Source organism: Mustela nigripes, chromosome 10 (assembly GCF_022355385.1).
Source record: "Mustela nigripes isolate SB6536 chromosome 10, MUSNIG.SB6536, whole genome shotgun sequence".
Lineage (NCBI taxonomy): Eukaryota > Metazoa > Chordata > Mammalia > Carnivora > Mustelidae > Mustela > Mustela nigripes.
Genome location: NC_081566.1, coordinates 60,919,872 through 60,936,601, shown reverse-complemented (window position 1 = coordinate 60,936,601; position 16,730 = coordinate 60,919,872). Strand labels below are relative to the sequence as shown.

Sequence of the window (16,730 nt, the reverse complement as noted above, 5' to 3'; positions counted from 1 at the left end):
TGAATGTCTCTTTATTTTAGGGGAGATAGAGGGAGAACATGAGTCGGGGGAGAAGCAGAGAATCTCAAGCGTACTCCACACTCAGTATGGAGCCTGATGGGCTCGATCTCGTGACCCATGAGCTCATGACCTGAACCGAAATCCAAAGGCAGTCGCTTAACCCACTGAGCCACCCAGGCACCCCTGTTTTTCTCTGTGATTTTGATATACACCTTTCTCTCAGCCGCCCCACCAGCTTAGAGCCATTGTTAGAGTATCAAATCACAGGTTTTCAAACTTTTTTTTTAAAGCATAGAGACTCTTTCTTCAAAGTCTAGCATGCAAAACAGATAAATATCGTCTGGGCTTCTGTGACTGAAGTTGGAGCCAGACCCCAGTGACTTGCCTGCACTCCTGCCCCCTGCCTCCTGGCCAGGTCTCTGAAAAGCAAGGAACATGCTGTATTTGTGAATTAAAATGAAACAAAACAAAACAAAACAAAAAAACAAAAAACAAAAAAACCCTCTGTTTTCAAATGAAATGATTTGGACAGTACCAAATGAGAGGCAAGATGCCATACTTTTTGTCGTGTCTCCCTGAGAGATTTCATTTATTCTGAAAGCAGGTTCGTATAGTTAAGGATAAACTGATGAAAATAAAGCATAATTGGAGGGAGGTAGACTCCTCATTTATTATTCCCAGTCCAGTGTGATTTCCTCTGACTCCGTGTACAGGATGGAATTTCTGTTCCGCAGTTTCATGAGGTGATAAATAGGAAGGAGGTAATTAACTTCATTTCCATTTGGACAGTAGTCTGCCAGAAAATATAAAGATGGACAGGTAGTTTTCTACACCTAAAGATTCCTTTGCTTGAAGACAGTATAAGCAAAACCGCAGATGTGGCCTTGGCGAACGGCCTGTCCGGGGTAGCATTTGACTCTGTTTCTCCTGCTGCCGCTCTCTTTCTTTGGGCAGGTGGTGGAGAAAACGAACCCGACGGAGCCGGTGGGAGTGGTTTGCCGAGTGGATGGCGTCTACCAGGTGGTGGAGTACAGTGAGATCTCCCTGGCGACGGCTCAGAGACGAGGCTCGGACGGACGCCTGCTCTTCAACGCGGGGAACATCGCCAACCATTTCTTCACTGTGCCGTTTCTCAGAGATGTTGTCAAGTATGCGCGAGACGGGGGCTTTTAAAAGTTTTCTTGTACTGGTAATCAGGAACTGAGTCACTGGAGAAGTAGTAAGATACCCCGAGTCCAGATTCTACAGAATTCATCTTCTCCCCTGAGGATCACTTTTTACCAAATGGAAATTTTTCTCACTGTGTAGTTGTTTCTTGGGAAGATGCATTACAGGAGGTAGATTGGGAGGACTCTGTCCTTCAGTGCTCTGCCTGCCGTCCAGAGCACTTCTTCATCTACTTCCTCTTCTCCCTCCGACTGGCTTAGGTTCTGGTGAAGCGAAGAGTAAGAGATGAAGTACGGTCTCTCTACCACAATGGGAAGCTTTAAAAAAATGTAAATATCTGCCCTACATCTACTGAGTCAGAATTTCTGGTGGTGGATGCAGGTCATTGGTATTTTTGAGAAGCTGCCCACACCGTTTTAGCCAGTTCCCAGACTAGCATTTAGAAACTAGTGCATTTGAGGGTCAGGAAAAAAGAACTTGAGCCTTGGATGGAAATTAGCATGGTAGGATAAAAGAATAAAATAAGAGCTACTTTACTCTGGCAGTCTGTTAAATGAATGGCATTCTATCTGTTTTTCCGTTTGATAGCTTTTAGACATTCACGATGACGATGTCCTTTTAAAAAAGGTTACTTAGCCTTACTTTAGCATATTGACTCCAGTTCTGGACAGTTCTGGAGTATTTCCCATTCCACTGTGGTGTCTGTAGCCGTGCTATCAATGCATCCACAGTAACTTACTAATACTTAACTTTCCATTCCACACTTCAGGGGCTCTCAGTTGGGAAAGTTGGGGCAAAGAGAACATTTTCTGGAAGACGGGAATTATGGGAAAGACATTGGTGTGAGCCGTGTGGTGTGTATTCTTTAATGTGGAGATCATGAGAGGAGTTTTTAAAAAATATAAGGAGGTGAATTGGGAAATCTATTCATCTAATGTTTAAATATGAACCGAAACTTAACAGACGTACTTCGCTTTGAAAATCTTAGTTCTGGTTGCTCATGCGCTTGTTCCTGAGTGTGATTATCAGATTTTCTGGCATTTTAACTTTGGAAAGTGATTATGTCTTTTTTTTTTCTTTCTACTTAGTATTTATGAACCTCAGTTGCAGCACCATGTGGCTCAAAAGAAGATTCCATATGTGGATTCCCAGGGGCAGTTAATTAAGCCAGACAAGCCAAACGGAATAAAGATGGAAAAATTTGTCTTTGACATCTTCCAGTTTGCAAAGTATGTTCTGAATAGCACCAGTAGGGTTCGAGACAGGTCTTGAGATGTTGCTTTTTACTCTGTTCGGCAGGGCACTGCTTTTAGGAGACACTGGGTCGCATATAGTCAGGTATGGTGTTCTGATTGTGCGTGTCCTGTCTAGACTCATTATCATTCTCTAGTATGAAACCGCCAGCCCAGGAGTGTGGTGTGAGTTGCCTGTGAGAATGTTTTCTTTAGGTTGGTTAGTCCATTATCTGAGTCCTGCAAAACTGAAATTTTGTTAAAATTGTCACTTCTTTTGGCTAAGAAACTAAAAAGGTTGAGCTAGAGAATTGGCCCAGTTTGTATGTAGGATGCCTTCCTGCCCTGTGCGTAAATGTTTCAGGGAACGTGGTTTTAGATTGTATAGCTCTCGGTCAGAGATCGCATTTGGTGTTGAGGTATGTGTCTCCGAATTTGGCCAGTAAGAGAATGCACAAGACAGACGAGCTGAGTAAGATTAATCTTGCCGTAGCGTTTCTCAGCCATCCTTTTTATACCCCTCCCCCCCAGAACTGATTCTAGTGTAATTGGCATAAAGATTTCTGACCCTTCTGACTTAAGAGGAAGTGCTTTATAGTTTGGGATGAAAATAATTTTCCTTTTTGCGTTGGAGAAGGGAATTCCAACTTCATTTAGTGCAGGGACAAGCATTACTCCGGCATTCATCTGAGAGAGCGCCTGTGGCTAGGGACCAGGGGCTTAGCCCCGTAGAGAGGGGTCAGAGCCCCTGGCTTGCAGTTTCCCCTCCTGCTAGAGCGGTCTCTGTGTGGTTCCACTCTAGGAAGTTTGTGGTGTATGAAGTGCTACGAGAAGATGAGTTTTCCCCACTCAAGAATGCAGACAGTCAGAACGGGAAGGACAATCCTACCACTGCGAGGCATGCTTTGCTGTCCCTTCATCACTGCTGGGTCCTCAACGCAGGGGGCCACTTCATCGATGAAAATGGCTCTCGCCTCCCAGCCATTCCCCGGTAAGTGAGAAGCCATTCCCCGGTAAGTCGGTGTCACTTCTCTGGTGTGGCGTCACGTTCTGGACTTTTCTTCTCGGACCTTTCTGCTTTCTCTCTGACCTATTTCTAGATCTTTTTAAAAAAGCATAGTACTGTCGTGGGCAGTCCTGGTGTGGTGTACCGGCCGCCTCGTCCATCACAAAGAGAATGATTGCTTTTCTTCCTGTTAAAGAGGAATCCCTTGTTTAGACACACGTCCACCACGCTGTGGACGAGTCTCACTGAGGAATGGTCAGGAGGGAATCCTGTTGGTGTGCCGTGCGGTAAAGGCCATCAGGAGCACACTCTCCCGGGCGCTGCCACTCCGTTGTGTGTGCGGAACCCCCACTCCTGCTGCAGACCCACTGCCCCCAGGCCGCAAAGGAGACGCGGGCCGCTCGTCCTTCTTTCCATGGTGCTTTCATGGTTGCTGAGGGAGATGCTGGCAAGGGAGGGGATGGCACTTATATTCCGGGTACTCAAACGTTAGAAATGTTTTGGGATTTTTAAAACTTAAAAAAAGAAAGTACTGCTAGTTATTTAAATCTGAGATAAAGCATTTTTAAGTTCAGTCTTCTCTTTTATGAGAAAACCTCCGTTGGCACCTAGAATGGCCCCCTTCTAAATCATTTGGTATTTATGTACTTCTGCCAAAAACGTTCTGCCCTCTCATTTATATTCTTAAGGGTAGAACGGTGGGCTGCGTGCACACAGGCGCTGGCATGCCGCGGTCCGTGTCAGGGCCCTGAGCCTTGGAGCTCAGCGGCCCAGGACTGTGTTTTCCCGGGAAGGAGCTGCGGTGAGCAGCCTCCGACAGAGCCGCTTCCAGGCTCGGTGTGGTCAGCAGCCCTGCTCCGTAGCGTGTCATGTCCTTGTGCTTCATCATTGGCCATTGAGTTTGTTTTTACCCTTCAGATTTCCTTTGCCAAGTTTATAATTTACCATAAATACATGCCTTTGCGGTCAAGTATATTTTGCAATTCCACTTCATTGTTATTGTTTGATTTGTTTTCCATTCCCATTAATGCTTATTTGTTCCTACATAGCAGTGCTACAAATGGAAAGTCAGAGGCCATCACAGCTGATGTCAATCTCAAGTAAATATCCCAGCCTGCCTGCAGCGCATGGTGACGGGGCCGCGCTTCCCTCCATACTAACTGGCATCATAGTTGCGCGCTCTGCCTCTCCGTGGTCTGGGGGTGGTGGATGGTCGCAGCTTCGGTGGGGGCGGACTGCGCTTCCTTGGTGGCAGGTGTCTGTCTGGACGACACTAACTCAGAGTCTCGGTGCATGCTGGAAGTGGGGAGCATGCTTTACTAAAGACCTGACCGTGGACGTTTGAGTCTGCAGGGACAGCTAGACGAGCAATAGGTAGGGTGTCGGGCAGGCTACAGACCAGGGAGAACAGATTTGGATCCCAGCAGAAGCTAGAGGAGCATCACATTCAGAAGCTGCGTCGTCCTGGGTTGGATGTATGTTCACAGTGGAGAGGCTGACTGCCTCGGACATGTCTGATGGCTCCTGATACGGAGGAAACGGTTCTCTTAATGTTTTCTCATACTGACAGCTCCCTCGTGGTGGTAGTTTTAGTCCGTCATTATCCTGCTCCCAAAGAAGGAAGCTTTTTTTGTCCTAATGGCAGACAATTTTTAGCTAGAAGTAGCACCGTATCCTGTCTTACCTCAGTGCTGACAGAGTTTGAAAAAAACCATTATCCTTAGAGCTAAAGAGACAGCTTGATGTTCTTGCTACATTTGAAAAGTTACTAGTTTAGTTTGAATTTTTAGTTTTGGAGATAAGATGGGAAATGCGTCCAGGGCAAAGGATCTGGAGATGGGAGTTACCTCCGAAGTAGAGCAGCAGGGAGGTCATTTCTGTCCCTGTGATTTTTTTTCCTCCTACCTTTGCCACTCACTTTTGCCCCATGGAGAAAGATGCTTGTGGGTAGCGATGTTTCCCTGGTGTGGCCCTGTCTTCTAGACAAGGAAGTGGACTTAGAGATGCGGGCGTTTCTTAGAGGAGCCGTAGGTGACTGTGGGCCTTCGTGCCGCGAGAACTGGGCGCGGACTGCTTTGTTATTTTCTGCCCCTTCCATCATTTTAATATCTGGAGGCAAGTTGCTTTTAGAATTTGAGAAATGGATTTTTGACCCCAAATTTCCTTCTCACTGAACCATGCTTTTAACCTCAAATGTGAAATGGTTTCTTAATTATGCAACTGGAATTAACATCCGGCTGTCTCCGGCAAGACACGGAGTGTTTCAGACGTTCTTGTTTGTCTTCTCTTGCTTAGTCTGTACCCCTCGGCTCCCCTCATCCACTTCATTGTAGCCGCCTGTAGACTAATTAAACAAATCAAAGTTTGGCCCCAAATGAGATCGCAGACTTAATTTCAGCAGGAACGATTTCTATCTCTAAGTGATGTCCTCGAGAGTAAAAAAAGATTATTGAAAAATGAGAGATGACAACAAAGTACTTTGTATAAAAGGGGGAAGAAACAGCTGGGAGATGATTCTCAAAGAGCGGAAGCAAGGATGCTGAGTTTTGACCAAGTGACATTATTTTTATTTTTTATCTCAGCACTTACAGACCAGTTAGTTACTGAAAGTCCACTTGGCTAAAGAATTGGGGGATAGTAAGTTATTGGTTTAAGTTGCGTGTCTTCGGAGATTTTGCATTTGGTGACAGTAGCTTCTGTCTTCCTTCTGGGTATCCAACTTTGTTTATTAAGAGTGACTTTCTTAGTTTCTTGCAGTATCTTGATGAGAAGTTATATTTTAGGTCAGCCCGGTGTTCCTTGGGTTCAAAACCACCTTCTGATCCTGGCACAGCAAATCTTTCAGGGACTCTGGTGGGACTGGACTGTCTGGATCTTGTCAGTGGACTGGGTCCTTATTTCTCCCATTTGGTTTAATATGAGTCCAAGCTGCCCCAGAGAGTCTGGACCAGGTTTCTTGAGCTCTTTTAGAATCTGACACATATCTGGGTAGATGTGTGGCACATCTTTAATTTGTCTCTTCTGCAGGTTAGTCTGTTACCTGTCTAGCCTGCCATAGTCCATTTATTCATTCAGCCAACAGACGTCTGTGGGTCTGCTCGCGGACCTGCACATGCTGCTGGTGTCTGGGTGCTGGAGTGGCTTTCACAAGAGAAGGGAGTCCTTTCTGACAGCCTGTTGGGAGGTCTAGATGCATGAAAGCCAAGTAACATCAGGCAGTATCGGTTTATGTGTTCATGTATGGTATAAATAACAATTTATTATGATTTAGGGGACAGTGACTTGGCAGATATCTATTAAATTTTTTTTTTTTATGAAGTAAATGAGAGTAGTCACTACGAAATACAACAGGGAAGGGAAGAAGGGGCTTGTGCCAGATCTTGGAAGATGGCTGTAATTTGGATAGTCCAGATTTTTCTTTGACCATAGTTGCACGTGACTTGGAATAATCCAAAGTATGCGCAGCTGGTCTGTTTTGAGTGGAAAGTAGTGGGGTAAATAAGTGGGGGTAGGATATAGAGTACCATGAATTTAAACTACCTAGTTCTGTTTAGAGAAGTTTGGGCATCGCTAAACTCAGAAGCCCTGTGATTTTGTTGACTGCACCAAAGCCTCATGTTTGGTAAAACAAAGGAGAACAATGGGTTGAGGCCGTAAGAGACTAATTGTTTGTTTGTTTGTTTTAAGAGAGAGAGTGGGGCAGGAGGGGAGGGGCAGAGGGAGATGGAGAATCTTAAGTGGGATTCAACGCCCAGCCAACACGGAGCCCAATTCGGGGCTCTATCCCACGACCCCGAGTTCATGACCTGAGCTGAAATCAAGAGTTGGGCACTCAACTGACTAAGCCACCCAAGCTCCCTGAGACTAGCTTTTGTGTGCTCTGTACCCTACCAGTGGAAAAAGCTAGAGGTCTAGTGCCTTTATGCATATTAAAAACATTATTTATTGACTTCTATATTAAAAACTTAGAGACTTTTAGAAACTCAGGATTGACTGGCCATGTATGTTAGAATGTGCCCTGGAGAGAGCAGATGGTGACTTTGGCCTTGCCTTTGCTTGGGTAGCATTTAGTCTTAGCTCTTTGAAGAGAGACTTTGGTGAAAGTAGCAGAGAAGCACTTTGAAACCTTGAATAAATCAGCTCAGCTAATCTAGGAGGTGTGGGTTGTATAGAAAATATGTATTGGGAGATAACAGACCTTTAGAACAGTACTGTCCATAGAACTTCCTGTGGGGAAGGAAGTAATCTATGGCTAGGCTGTCTGATTTGGCAGTTGCTGAGCACTTGAAATGTGGTTTTAATGACTGAGGAACTGAATTTTAAAATTTTTGTTCATTTAAAAATTCCTAATTAAGTTTAAGTAACCACATGTGGCTAGTGGCCAGTGTATTTTGGCCAGTGCAGCTTTAGAACATTTGTCCTTGAGCGTAAGTACTACTAGTACTTATGCTCAAGGTTGGGGCTAGGATTGACGGGAAATAGGAAGGGTTCACAGTACCTAGCAGTGGGCCTGAAGTGTAGTTTATATTCCGTAAATAGTCCATCCCTTATCACATTAAAAGTTGGAAATGATAAAAAATGAGATGTACATTAGCAGATAAGTCTATCAATATAGGTGAAGTGCTTTGAAGACCTACTGGTATTTATTGGCCCTTGCCCCAAATAGTGTCATCTGGACCAGGACAAATTCATGCCGACTTAATCCGCAGGGAATTTGGTCACCATCAGGATAGAGGCTATTCTGTTTGTCTAACTGGGAGAATTTGATTATCTGCAAGCTGCTCAGAGGAAAGTGATGGTCTATATTCTGGCAATAACGTGAGAAGCAAAACCTTTAACATGCTTCTTTTTTTCTTAGCTTGAAGGATGCCAATGATGTACCAATTCAGTGTGAAATCTCCCCACTTATCTCCTATGCTGGAGAGGTAAGTTTGATTTGCTTGTTTCCCTCTTTTTTTTTAAATGATAGGATCTGGAGACTGTTTCATATTTAAGTAGAGTTGCCTATTTCCCAGTCCTCTGCCCTGTTTATCTTGGGAATGAGCAAAGAAGTTCATTTGTTCTGAATTTTTCTCTTTGGGAATTCCTGTTATGGCTTTGCATCTGTCCCACAAGTGGTTAGTTGCCACGAATAGAGTGTTTCGTAATTTAATCCATTTCACTGACACATCAAAATGCAATGGTCTTTCCAAAAAAAAAAAATCAGCCTTGTGTTTTAGATAAATCAGCCACCTCTTTTTTTTTTTTTAAATTGAAATACAGTTGACCCACAATGTTAATTTCAGGTGCACAACATAGTGACTCACCAAGTCTACACATTCTGTGCTAACCACGAGTGTAGCTACCATCTGTCACCATACAATGCTGTTACAATGTTACTGACTTTATATATTCTCTCTGCTGTGCCCTTTGTCCCCATGACTCACTCATTCCATCCCCAGAAGCCTCTGCCTGCCGTGTTCCTTCACCCATTTTGCCCGTTCCCTTAACCCCTCCCCGCCACCATCAGATTGTTCTCTGTATTTGTGGGTTGTCTGACTTTTGAAAACGGGGTCATTTTTCCTCTCAGAGGGTTATTTTGTTCATATACTTGGTACTCTCCCTTTTAAAACTGGGAGATTTAGGGGTTACTCTTCTAATACGGAATATTTTTTCTGGAGATCCTTGTCAGATTGCTTAATTTCAACATCAGAGACAGCCGCATTGCTTAGAAAGTTAACTCTGTTGGGTGATGCTGATCAGAAGAATGACTCACGTCGTATTAACTTTAGAAATTATAATCAGAGTAATTTTCCTTTCTTTGTTGTTTGCTTTATGATTCTATAAATTGGTCATTAATCCCAGTTTAAAAAGTATATGAAATAGATTTTTATTGACTTTCAGATTCTACATTTACACCCAACTTTTTGGCATCTGTGCTTTCTATCTTTATTCTGGTCACGAAGACCAGCCCTGTAGGACTAGTGCCCGCTAATTTTCTAGCTGTGTTTCGTTTCATTTCATCTGTTCTTTCAGGGAATAGAAAGCTACGTGGCAGATAAAGAATTCCATGCACCTTTAATCATTGATGAGAATGGAGTCCACGAGCTGGTGAAGAATGGTGTATGAACCAGAAACCAAGTTCACCACAGTAAGAATAGCTTTTATTTTTGATAGACCAACTGTGAACCTCAGGACCTCTCCTGCAATACTCGTGTTTGAATAGCCACAGGGTTTCACCTTGCTTGTTGAACTCTTAAAACTACTCCATACTCCCCAAGATCCAGATGACCGAGCTTCAGAAGGCATTTTTATGATTCTCAACTCATTGAAGGTCTTATTTATATTTTTTAATTGTATGATTTTTTTTTTCCAAGCCAAGGAAAACATTGGCCATCCAGGAAATTTCCTACAGCTTGGGTATAATTAAGGTGTTCAACATCACTGTACTTAGAGCTGGAAACATTTGTTCTTGAAGTTGTAAATAGTAATAATATGTCCTTGTTTGTGTGTGTCGAAAGGTTTCTATGGTACTAAAAGTTTGTTTTATTTTATCAAAAATTAAATTTTTTTAAGAAAATAATTGGATGGTAAAATAAACATTTCTTCTTGTCTCTGGAGTGTCATTTGTACCTTGAGGAAATTATTCCACTAGGAAATAAGAAACTTGGGAGAAACTTTGAGATAGTATAAGAAGCCAAATTGGCACTCCAGGGAAATGATGGCCCCACAGGTCTTGAACGAATCCCTATATTTGGACGTTAGCCTCCTATCGCTTTGTAACAGTGGCTCTGAACCAGAGATTGTAGGCCCCTGCAAGAGGCATTTCGCAATGTCACAACCAAGACAGGGGGACGGTGGTTCTGACGTGTAAGGAGAGAGGCCAGGGACGATCCTAGACATCTGTGGTGCAGAGGGCAGTCTCCCGTAGCGAAGAATTCTCTGGCCCACACTGTCAGTACTGTTAAGGTTGAGAAACCTTGTTTTGTATCATTGGTTTATTCTCTCACCCAAATATTTGGTGGCACTTAGGAATTCAGAAGAGCAAAGTTCTGGCATTTCCCCAGGCAAGTGAATCACTCCCACTTCAGGTTTTCTTTGTTCATCTAGAGGATGAAAAAAGAGTTGGGGGGGGTTCCTTAAAATATGTGCCGTAGATCGTTGGCCATTAGTAAGGGTACTCCATGTCCAAAAACAGAGTTTCCATGAAGATATTGAGTTTTATAAGTGCATTTTATATAGCATTTAAGTGTTGACCAAAGCATAACATTTAATATCTGGATAAATGAAAAATTCTAAAAATCATGTCTAGAGAAGAAATTAGCCAATTTTATCTTTCACTGACCAGGTCTCCCTAGATGGAATGTTACAGGTGGGTGTTTCTTCTCTAAAAGTATAAATTTTAAGGGTCACTTTTTAAAAAAAGTATGATATTTGCACCTACCTAAATTTATTTTTTGTGCTAAGGTGTAGGTGGTGTGTCTAGCATATTTTCTCTTTTATTTCAGTAAGAGCCCAGGTCACTGCTGTTGTCCCTTCCATTTCTCAAAAAGACTTGGGGGGTTTGAGTCCCCGTCAGAGCAAGCTCCGAATGGATCGTGAGGACAGAACCCCAGGGTCGTAGCACCTGAGCGGGCTGCTTCGTCTCCTTTTTCTGGACCTCCCTCTGGGGTTTCTCCCTCCCCATCTTTAAGCTCCTGCCAGCACCAGGAAGGGGAGGCCGGGCGGTGTGGAGTGGGGGTTGTGGCTTCGCTGGAGAGGAGTGGCGGCCCAGGCACGTTGGGTCCAGTGAGGGTGGAGAGCCTGGGAGCCCGCGGCTGTGAAATTACGAGGTGGCAGCGTGATGCACCTTCAGGAGTCCTTGTTAAATAACCGTTCTAATTCGGAAAATACAGAATTGGGTAAAATGGTTATAAAAGTATGAATTAGAATCATTTGACAACAGTGTGGTGGAGTTTATATGAGTTAGTAATCTCTTTGAGTCTGGTGGAAATCACCCTTTAAATGTGTCAGGAACCTCAGTTTCCCTCTGGCTTCTTGAAATTGATCCAGTTTTGACATCTATAAAGGAATTATTAGGGACATTTACAGGAAGATGATCAAAAAGAATTTCATTTTCCAGTTTCTAGTCCTACTGTCCCCTAAAGTTTGGGCTGTTACTGGCGACAGTGTGGGTTCATTGCTAAGCCCAGCTTGCTGTCTGCAGTGTTTCCTCTTGATGATTCGTCATGGTGTGGTCAGATCTGCTATCCAGGTAAAACGAGGCAAGGAAAAATGCATAATCCAAGAGAGTGACTAAAACACCCGTCAATCTATTGGCTTGGAAGTCTGTTTTCCTATTGGCTAAGACTGTTGCTTTTGCACTTCATGGCCCTCTTGGGAGCCCCAGTTTAGGAAAGGCATGTTGGGAAGTGATGGGGTGAGTCAGCCCATGGGGGCTGATGCTGATCACATGTGCGGCACTGCGGGCACACAGCCCTCTCTTCCACAGCCTGCATTCTGGTTCAGGGGATAAAATGAACCCACTTAAACAAGGCAAAGATAATTTAGTACTAAAATGTAAGGAATCAAGTTCAGTGGAAGTTAAACAAAGGCCATCATTATGAACTGGAGTTCGGTAAAGCAGAACTTCTCTACAAAGAACCCTGTCATTTTCAGAGTAGAGCTACTACCATGCCTTTCTCAAATTAGGATCAGAGGTTTATGTTCTAACAAAAAAATGCACCTTAATAATTCTAACATGTGATATGAAAAACCATGTTTTGCTCATAGTAAGCACTCGAATTATTGAGCTCTGACCTATTGGATTTGGTTGCCTTGAAGTCAGATTTGTATTGTTACTTACATATGGATTATTAAAGGGAGTCTGGTTGTTGTGGGGGAAGGGCTACTTAGCAGCAGGTGTTGCCCAGGTTGTGGGATCAAGGAGCCGACCTGCAACAGTGATTTTCTGACTGTATCCCCCTGACTGGGTACATCAGTGTCACCGGAAACTTGTCAGAAACACACATTTGTGGGATCCTTGCGTCACACATTTGTGAGTGAGGCCTGGAAACTTGTGTTCACATGAACCCTCCAGGTGACTCTGATGCACACCAAAGTTGGGGAACCACTGCTCTAAGAAGGCCAGCCAAAAGCTTCATGGATGTTACAAAAAAGAGAACATACATTAGAGGAAAAACAGGCCAGTGTTCCTGAAGCCAGGAATAGGGTGAGCCGGAAACCAAACAGGTGTGTCTTCTGTGAGCTTTACTCTTTGAAATGCGAGGCCATGGCGCTGGCAGCGGCGAGATGAAGATGGCACCGGCAGGCGCTGAGCAGCACGGCTGGTGTTGCCGGCGCAGCGCTATCTCAACTCTTCGGCGTCTCTGGGTCTCGTGGAGCAGTTAAACCAGCACTCCAGTTCTGGACATGGTGACCCTCCGTCTGGTGAAAGCCGGGGTAGCTAATTTTATAAACACTAGATGATTCCAGAGCTCAGCTAGGAGTGAGAATCATGACTTGGTTTAGAAATCAGCAGCCAAGGATGAGGGGGAAAGGAGTTGGATGTGTTCTGGCTGTGAAAAATCAGACACGGGAGGCGGAGAGTGGCGAGCGCTTCACTTGAGCAGAGCACACACGGGGAAGGCGGCGGGGGCCTGCGCGTGCACATTCTGGGGTGAGTCCATTTTGTAAAGACCTCAGACTGCAGAAAGAACCTCCCTAATTGGGCTCGTTCTAAATTGTATCCCCTCCGATTCATAGCATTTCCTACAGCTAGAGTGAGGCCGGTGTCGGGGGAAAGAGAAAGTTCATGATTTGGCTTAAAAATAGGAATTTCAGGTTGAATGAGAAGTCAAAAGGAAAATGATGTGGTAAGGTGATGGCCTGATGGGTAGCTTTTTCCTCTGTATTTCATGAATTTTTGGATGATGCATTCTTACTAATTTTATGAAAAAAAGTTGTATTTTTCGTAAAGGCTCAAAGGATAAATAAACCCAGGGTCGTCACATTAACCAGTTAGGTGCAGCTGCAAGAGAACTTGGAGGTGAAACTGACTATCGTGAGGTCGCGCGGGGCGGGGGGGGGGGGGGCGCGGAGTACAGCTGTACCTTCAGACAATGGAATGTAGACAGGGCAGTGTTGGAACAGGAGACGATGTAGTCTTATATGCTGTTATCTCTTCCTTGGCTGTTACTTAGAATATCCTCAGTTGTGACCTATGATAATGTCTTAATTTGGAGGGATGTACAAAGCAAATACGCTATGAATTCAAGGTAATGCGCTTTGAGAGAAAGTCTTTCTGCAGGAGGTTTAACAGGAGTTCTCTGGTGGAATATATGAATCCAGGATTACGTTATACTCTCTTAAAGACGAGAGGCCTAAGAGGCTTGCCAAAAGTTCAGTGAGTCGGTGACACCAAATATGTTTATATAGACAGTGTTTTCAAAGTTCTGAACCAAGTTAGAAGGACAACGTAAGAACAGAAAGTCTATTATTATAGTTTTGTGACTCACTGTTTCCACATGAGCGCTCATTTCCATCTCGGTGATTCTACTTCTCAGGAAGTGTTCCTTCTCAGGTTTTCTTCTACTGGGCAAGTTTTGTTTGGTTCTACAAAATGATATATAGAACTCATAATGTACATATTTTACACTGCAAAACATAGAGTAACATAGGTGATGTGTAGGACATAGAAATGAGGCTTGATAAATTTTCTTTTAAAGTTTAAAATTTCTCCTAATTCATATACTTCTAAAAGGTCTGAAATTCAACAAAAAGAGTAAATCTCATGAACATAACAGAATGAGTATCAAGTAGAAGATAACTGTGGCCAATATCTTAGGGCCCTTAACCATGGACCAGGCACTGCTTGAAGCACTTTATCTGCATCGTCTCATTTAATCCTTATTACTTCCTACGAGGTGTGAACTTCTCTTGTCCAAACTAGAAAAAAGCTGAGCTGGAAATTGAACCCAAAGTCTGAATCCAGAGACCTGTTCTTTTTTATTTTTTTTACTTAAAAATTTAAAATATATACAGTAGTAGAGAACATAATAATGACCTGTTCTAACAGTTAACATTGGCTAATCCTGTTTCATTTCATTCAGTGCCCCCATGGAATTACTTTAATCAATTCTGTGTGTTGGATGTAATACTGCAGTACACATCTAAGATAGAATCGTGTGTATGTGTGTTTGTAGACAACCTGAAATCCTTAACAAGTAATGATCCTTGAACATCCTCTGCCCTGCACTGAATGTGTGTTACCCACTGCCACCCTGCCCCATTCTTACGTTGAACTCTAACCCTCAGTGGGCTATTAGGAGGTGGGGTCTTTGGGAGGTCATGAAGGTGGAGTCCTCATAAATGGAATCAGTGTCTTTATAAAAGAGACCCTGAGAGCTTCGTTAATTGTTTCCACCACTTGAGGACACGACAAGATGACGACCGTCTATCTGTGAACCAGGAAGCAGACGTTCACCAGACACCAGATCTGCCAGTGCCGTGATCTTGGACTTCCCAGCCTCCAGGACTGGGAGAAATAAAGTTCTGTTTAGGAGTCACTCAGTCTGTGTTGTTTTTGTTACAGCAGCCTGAATGGACTCAGAAATCATCGAATAAGATCCAGCAAGTGTTCAAATGTCCCCGAGTTTACGTAAATTTCTTTTTAATATTGATCCATTTGAATCAGGTTTTAAAGTCCACATGTTGCCTTGACTCCTCTGTCTCTTAAATGTTTTTTAACCTGTGCGGGGCCTCCCTCTCTCTATATGTACTTATTTATTTGGGAAAACTGGTAATTCTTCCAGTCTTGTCTTCTAGATTTTGGATTTCATTTCCATGTTAACAATTTCCTCTATTTTCCGTATTTCTTGAAGACTAGGTGCATCTGAGGCTTGATCAGATTCAGGTTCACTTTTTTCCCCATAAAAACACTTTATAGATGGTTCTGTGTATTTCCTACTGAATCTGACTGGAAGGCATGTAAGTGTCTTGGTGAAATGAAGGTGTTTTTTTTTTTTTTTAAGTTTTTATTTATGTATTTGAAAGAGCGAGCATGGAGGGGAGAAGCAGAGGGGGAAGCAGGCTCCCCGCTGAGCAGGGAGCCCAACATAGGGCTCAGTCCCAGGACCCTGAGATCATGACCCGATCCAAAGGCAGATGCTTAACTGACTGAGCCACTAAGGTGCCCCGATTGGCGTTCTTAATGTAGGCATGACCCAGCCATCATAAAGTCCCCACCAACCTTTCATCTGGTGTCTTAGTGACTCCTGAGCCCCGGTTCCAAGATGCCTTATTTCATTAAGGTCTGAAAAATGAGATTTTCCTACCACTTTCTTTTGTATTTATTAGCAAGCATTCTTTATAAAGAAACACTTCCATCAATTGTTTGATTAGGACAGCAGAAGCAGAATAAATGCTTGAATGTTTCCTTTCACCAGTTTCCAGAATAATGTGCTCTGCCCCGGCAGTCTTCAAAGGTGGCCAGTGAAGTCCTGCCTAATCCTGAATATTATTATGAGCTCAGTGATCCTTCAAAGCTATGTTTGATGTGTGTCCATCCATTACAGACATTATTAGTTTTGGCTGATGAACCCCTCCGATTTGGCTCCTGTGTCCCTTCTGACATAACTCTAGTATTCCTTTGTAGCTTCTTTGCCATCTGATGTGGCAAAATGTCTCAGGATCAACTTGAACATTTCCAGACCTACCCTAGACAAATTTTTTTTAATACAGTTTAGCTATTTTATACAATATGTTTATTAACTAATGTATTGTGACACATTTACTTTTTTCACTTTATTTTCGTTTTCACTTGCAATGAAAATTTAGATTTTTAAATCCAAACTTGTGTGATGAAGTCTGCACTCTAGGACAACAGGGCTGAGATCTCATTCTAGAAAGATCCAGTCCTCTGAGTTGAAAGTGTAAATAATGACTGAAGTCAGGGGATGCGCCAGGAGTCAGTCTCTGGGAACCATGGGATCCACACTCTTCTCTCCATGTTCCCAGACTCTGTGATTCAACCTAGTGCAGTGGACAATTGCTGCAGACTTCAAAATGAGACTGTAAGCACTTTCAAGAGAGAAGTACTCAGTGGTGCCCACACTGGAAAGAAGTCCAGCTTGCCAAAGGAAGCCATTTCTCTAAGAAGCTTTGTTCCTTATGGTATTTAGATGCTAAAATCTGGACACTAGGAATCTTTATTGCTAGAGGTTTTAGGCCTTTTTAGAGGACTGAGCTTGAAAATACATCTTGTTTTTGAAAAAAAAAAATGATGCAAGTTTATACTGGTTAATTCCAGTTTTTAAAAATAAGATACTTCTTTGGGTCTATGTTTATGACTCTTTTTGTCCTAAGCT

General features: G+C 43.2%; 1 protein-coding gene across 4 annotated transcripts in view; it reads left to right on the top strand.

Moving 5' to 3' along the window:
* The window catches only part of UAP1 (UDP-N-acetylglucosamine pyrophosphorylase 1), a 34,219-nt gene extending 24,221 nt beyond the window's left edge, over positions 1-9,998 (top strand). For 2 of the 4 annotated variants that reach the window (XM_059413431.1, XM_059413430.1), the window contains 5 exons: positions 955-1,148; positions 2,256-2,396; positions 3,202-3,390; positions 8,264-8,330; positions 9,421-9,998. In XM_059413431.1, coding sequence (XP_059269414.1) covers positions 955-1,148; positions 2,256-2,396; positions 3,202-3,390; positions 8,264-8,330; positions 9,421-9,513 — 684 coding nt within the window. In that variant the 3' untranslated portion in view covers positions 9,514-9,998. Of the gene's footprint in view, positions 1-954; positions 1,149-2,255; positions 2,397-3,201; positions 3,391-4,454; positions 4,506-8,263; positions 8,331-9,420 lie in introns of all 4 variants that reach the window. The other 2 variants (XM_059413429.1, XM_059413428.1) reach the window with 2 other exon arrangements.
* Positions 9,999-16,730: the final 6,732 nt, after the last annotated feature.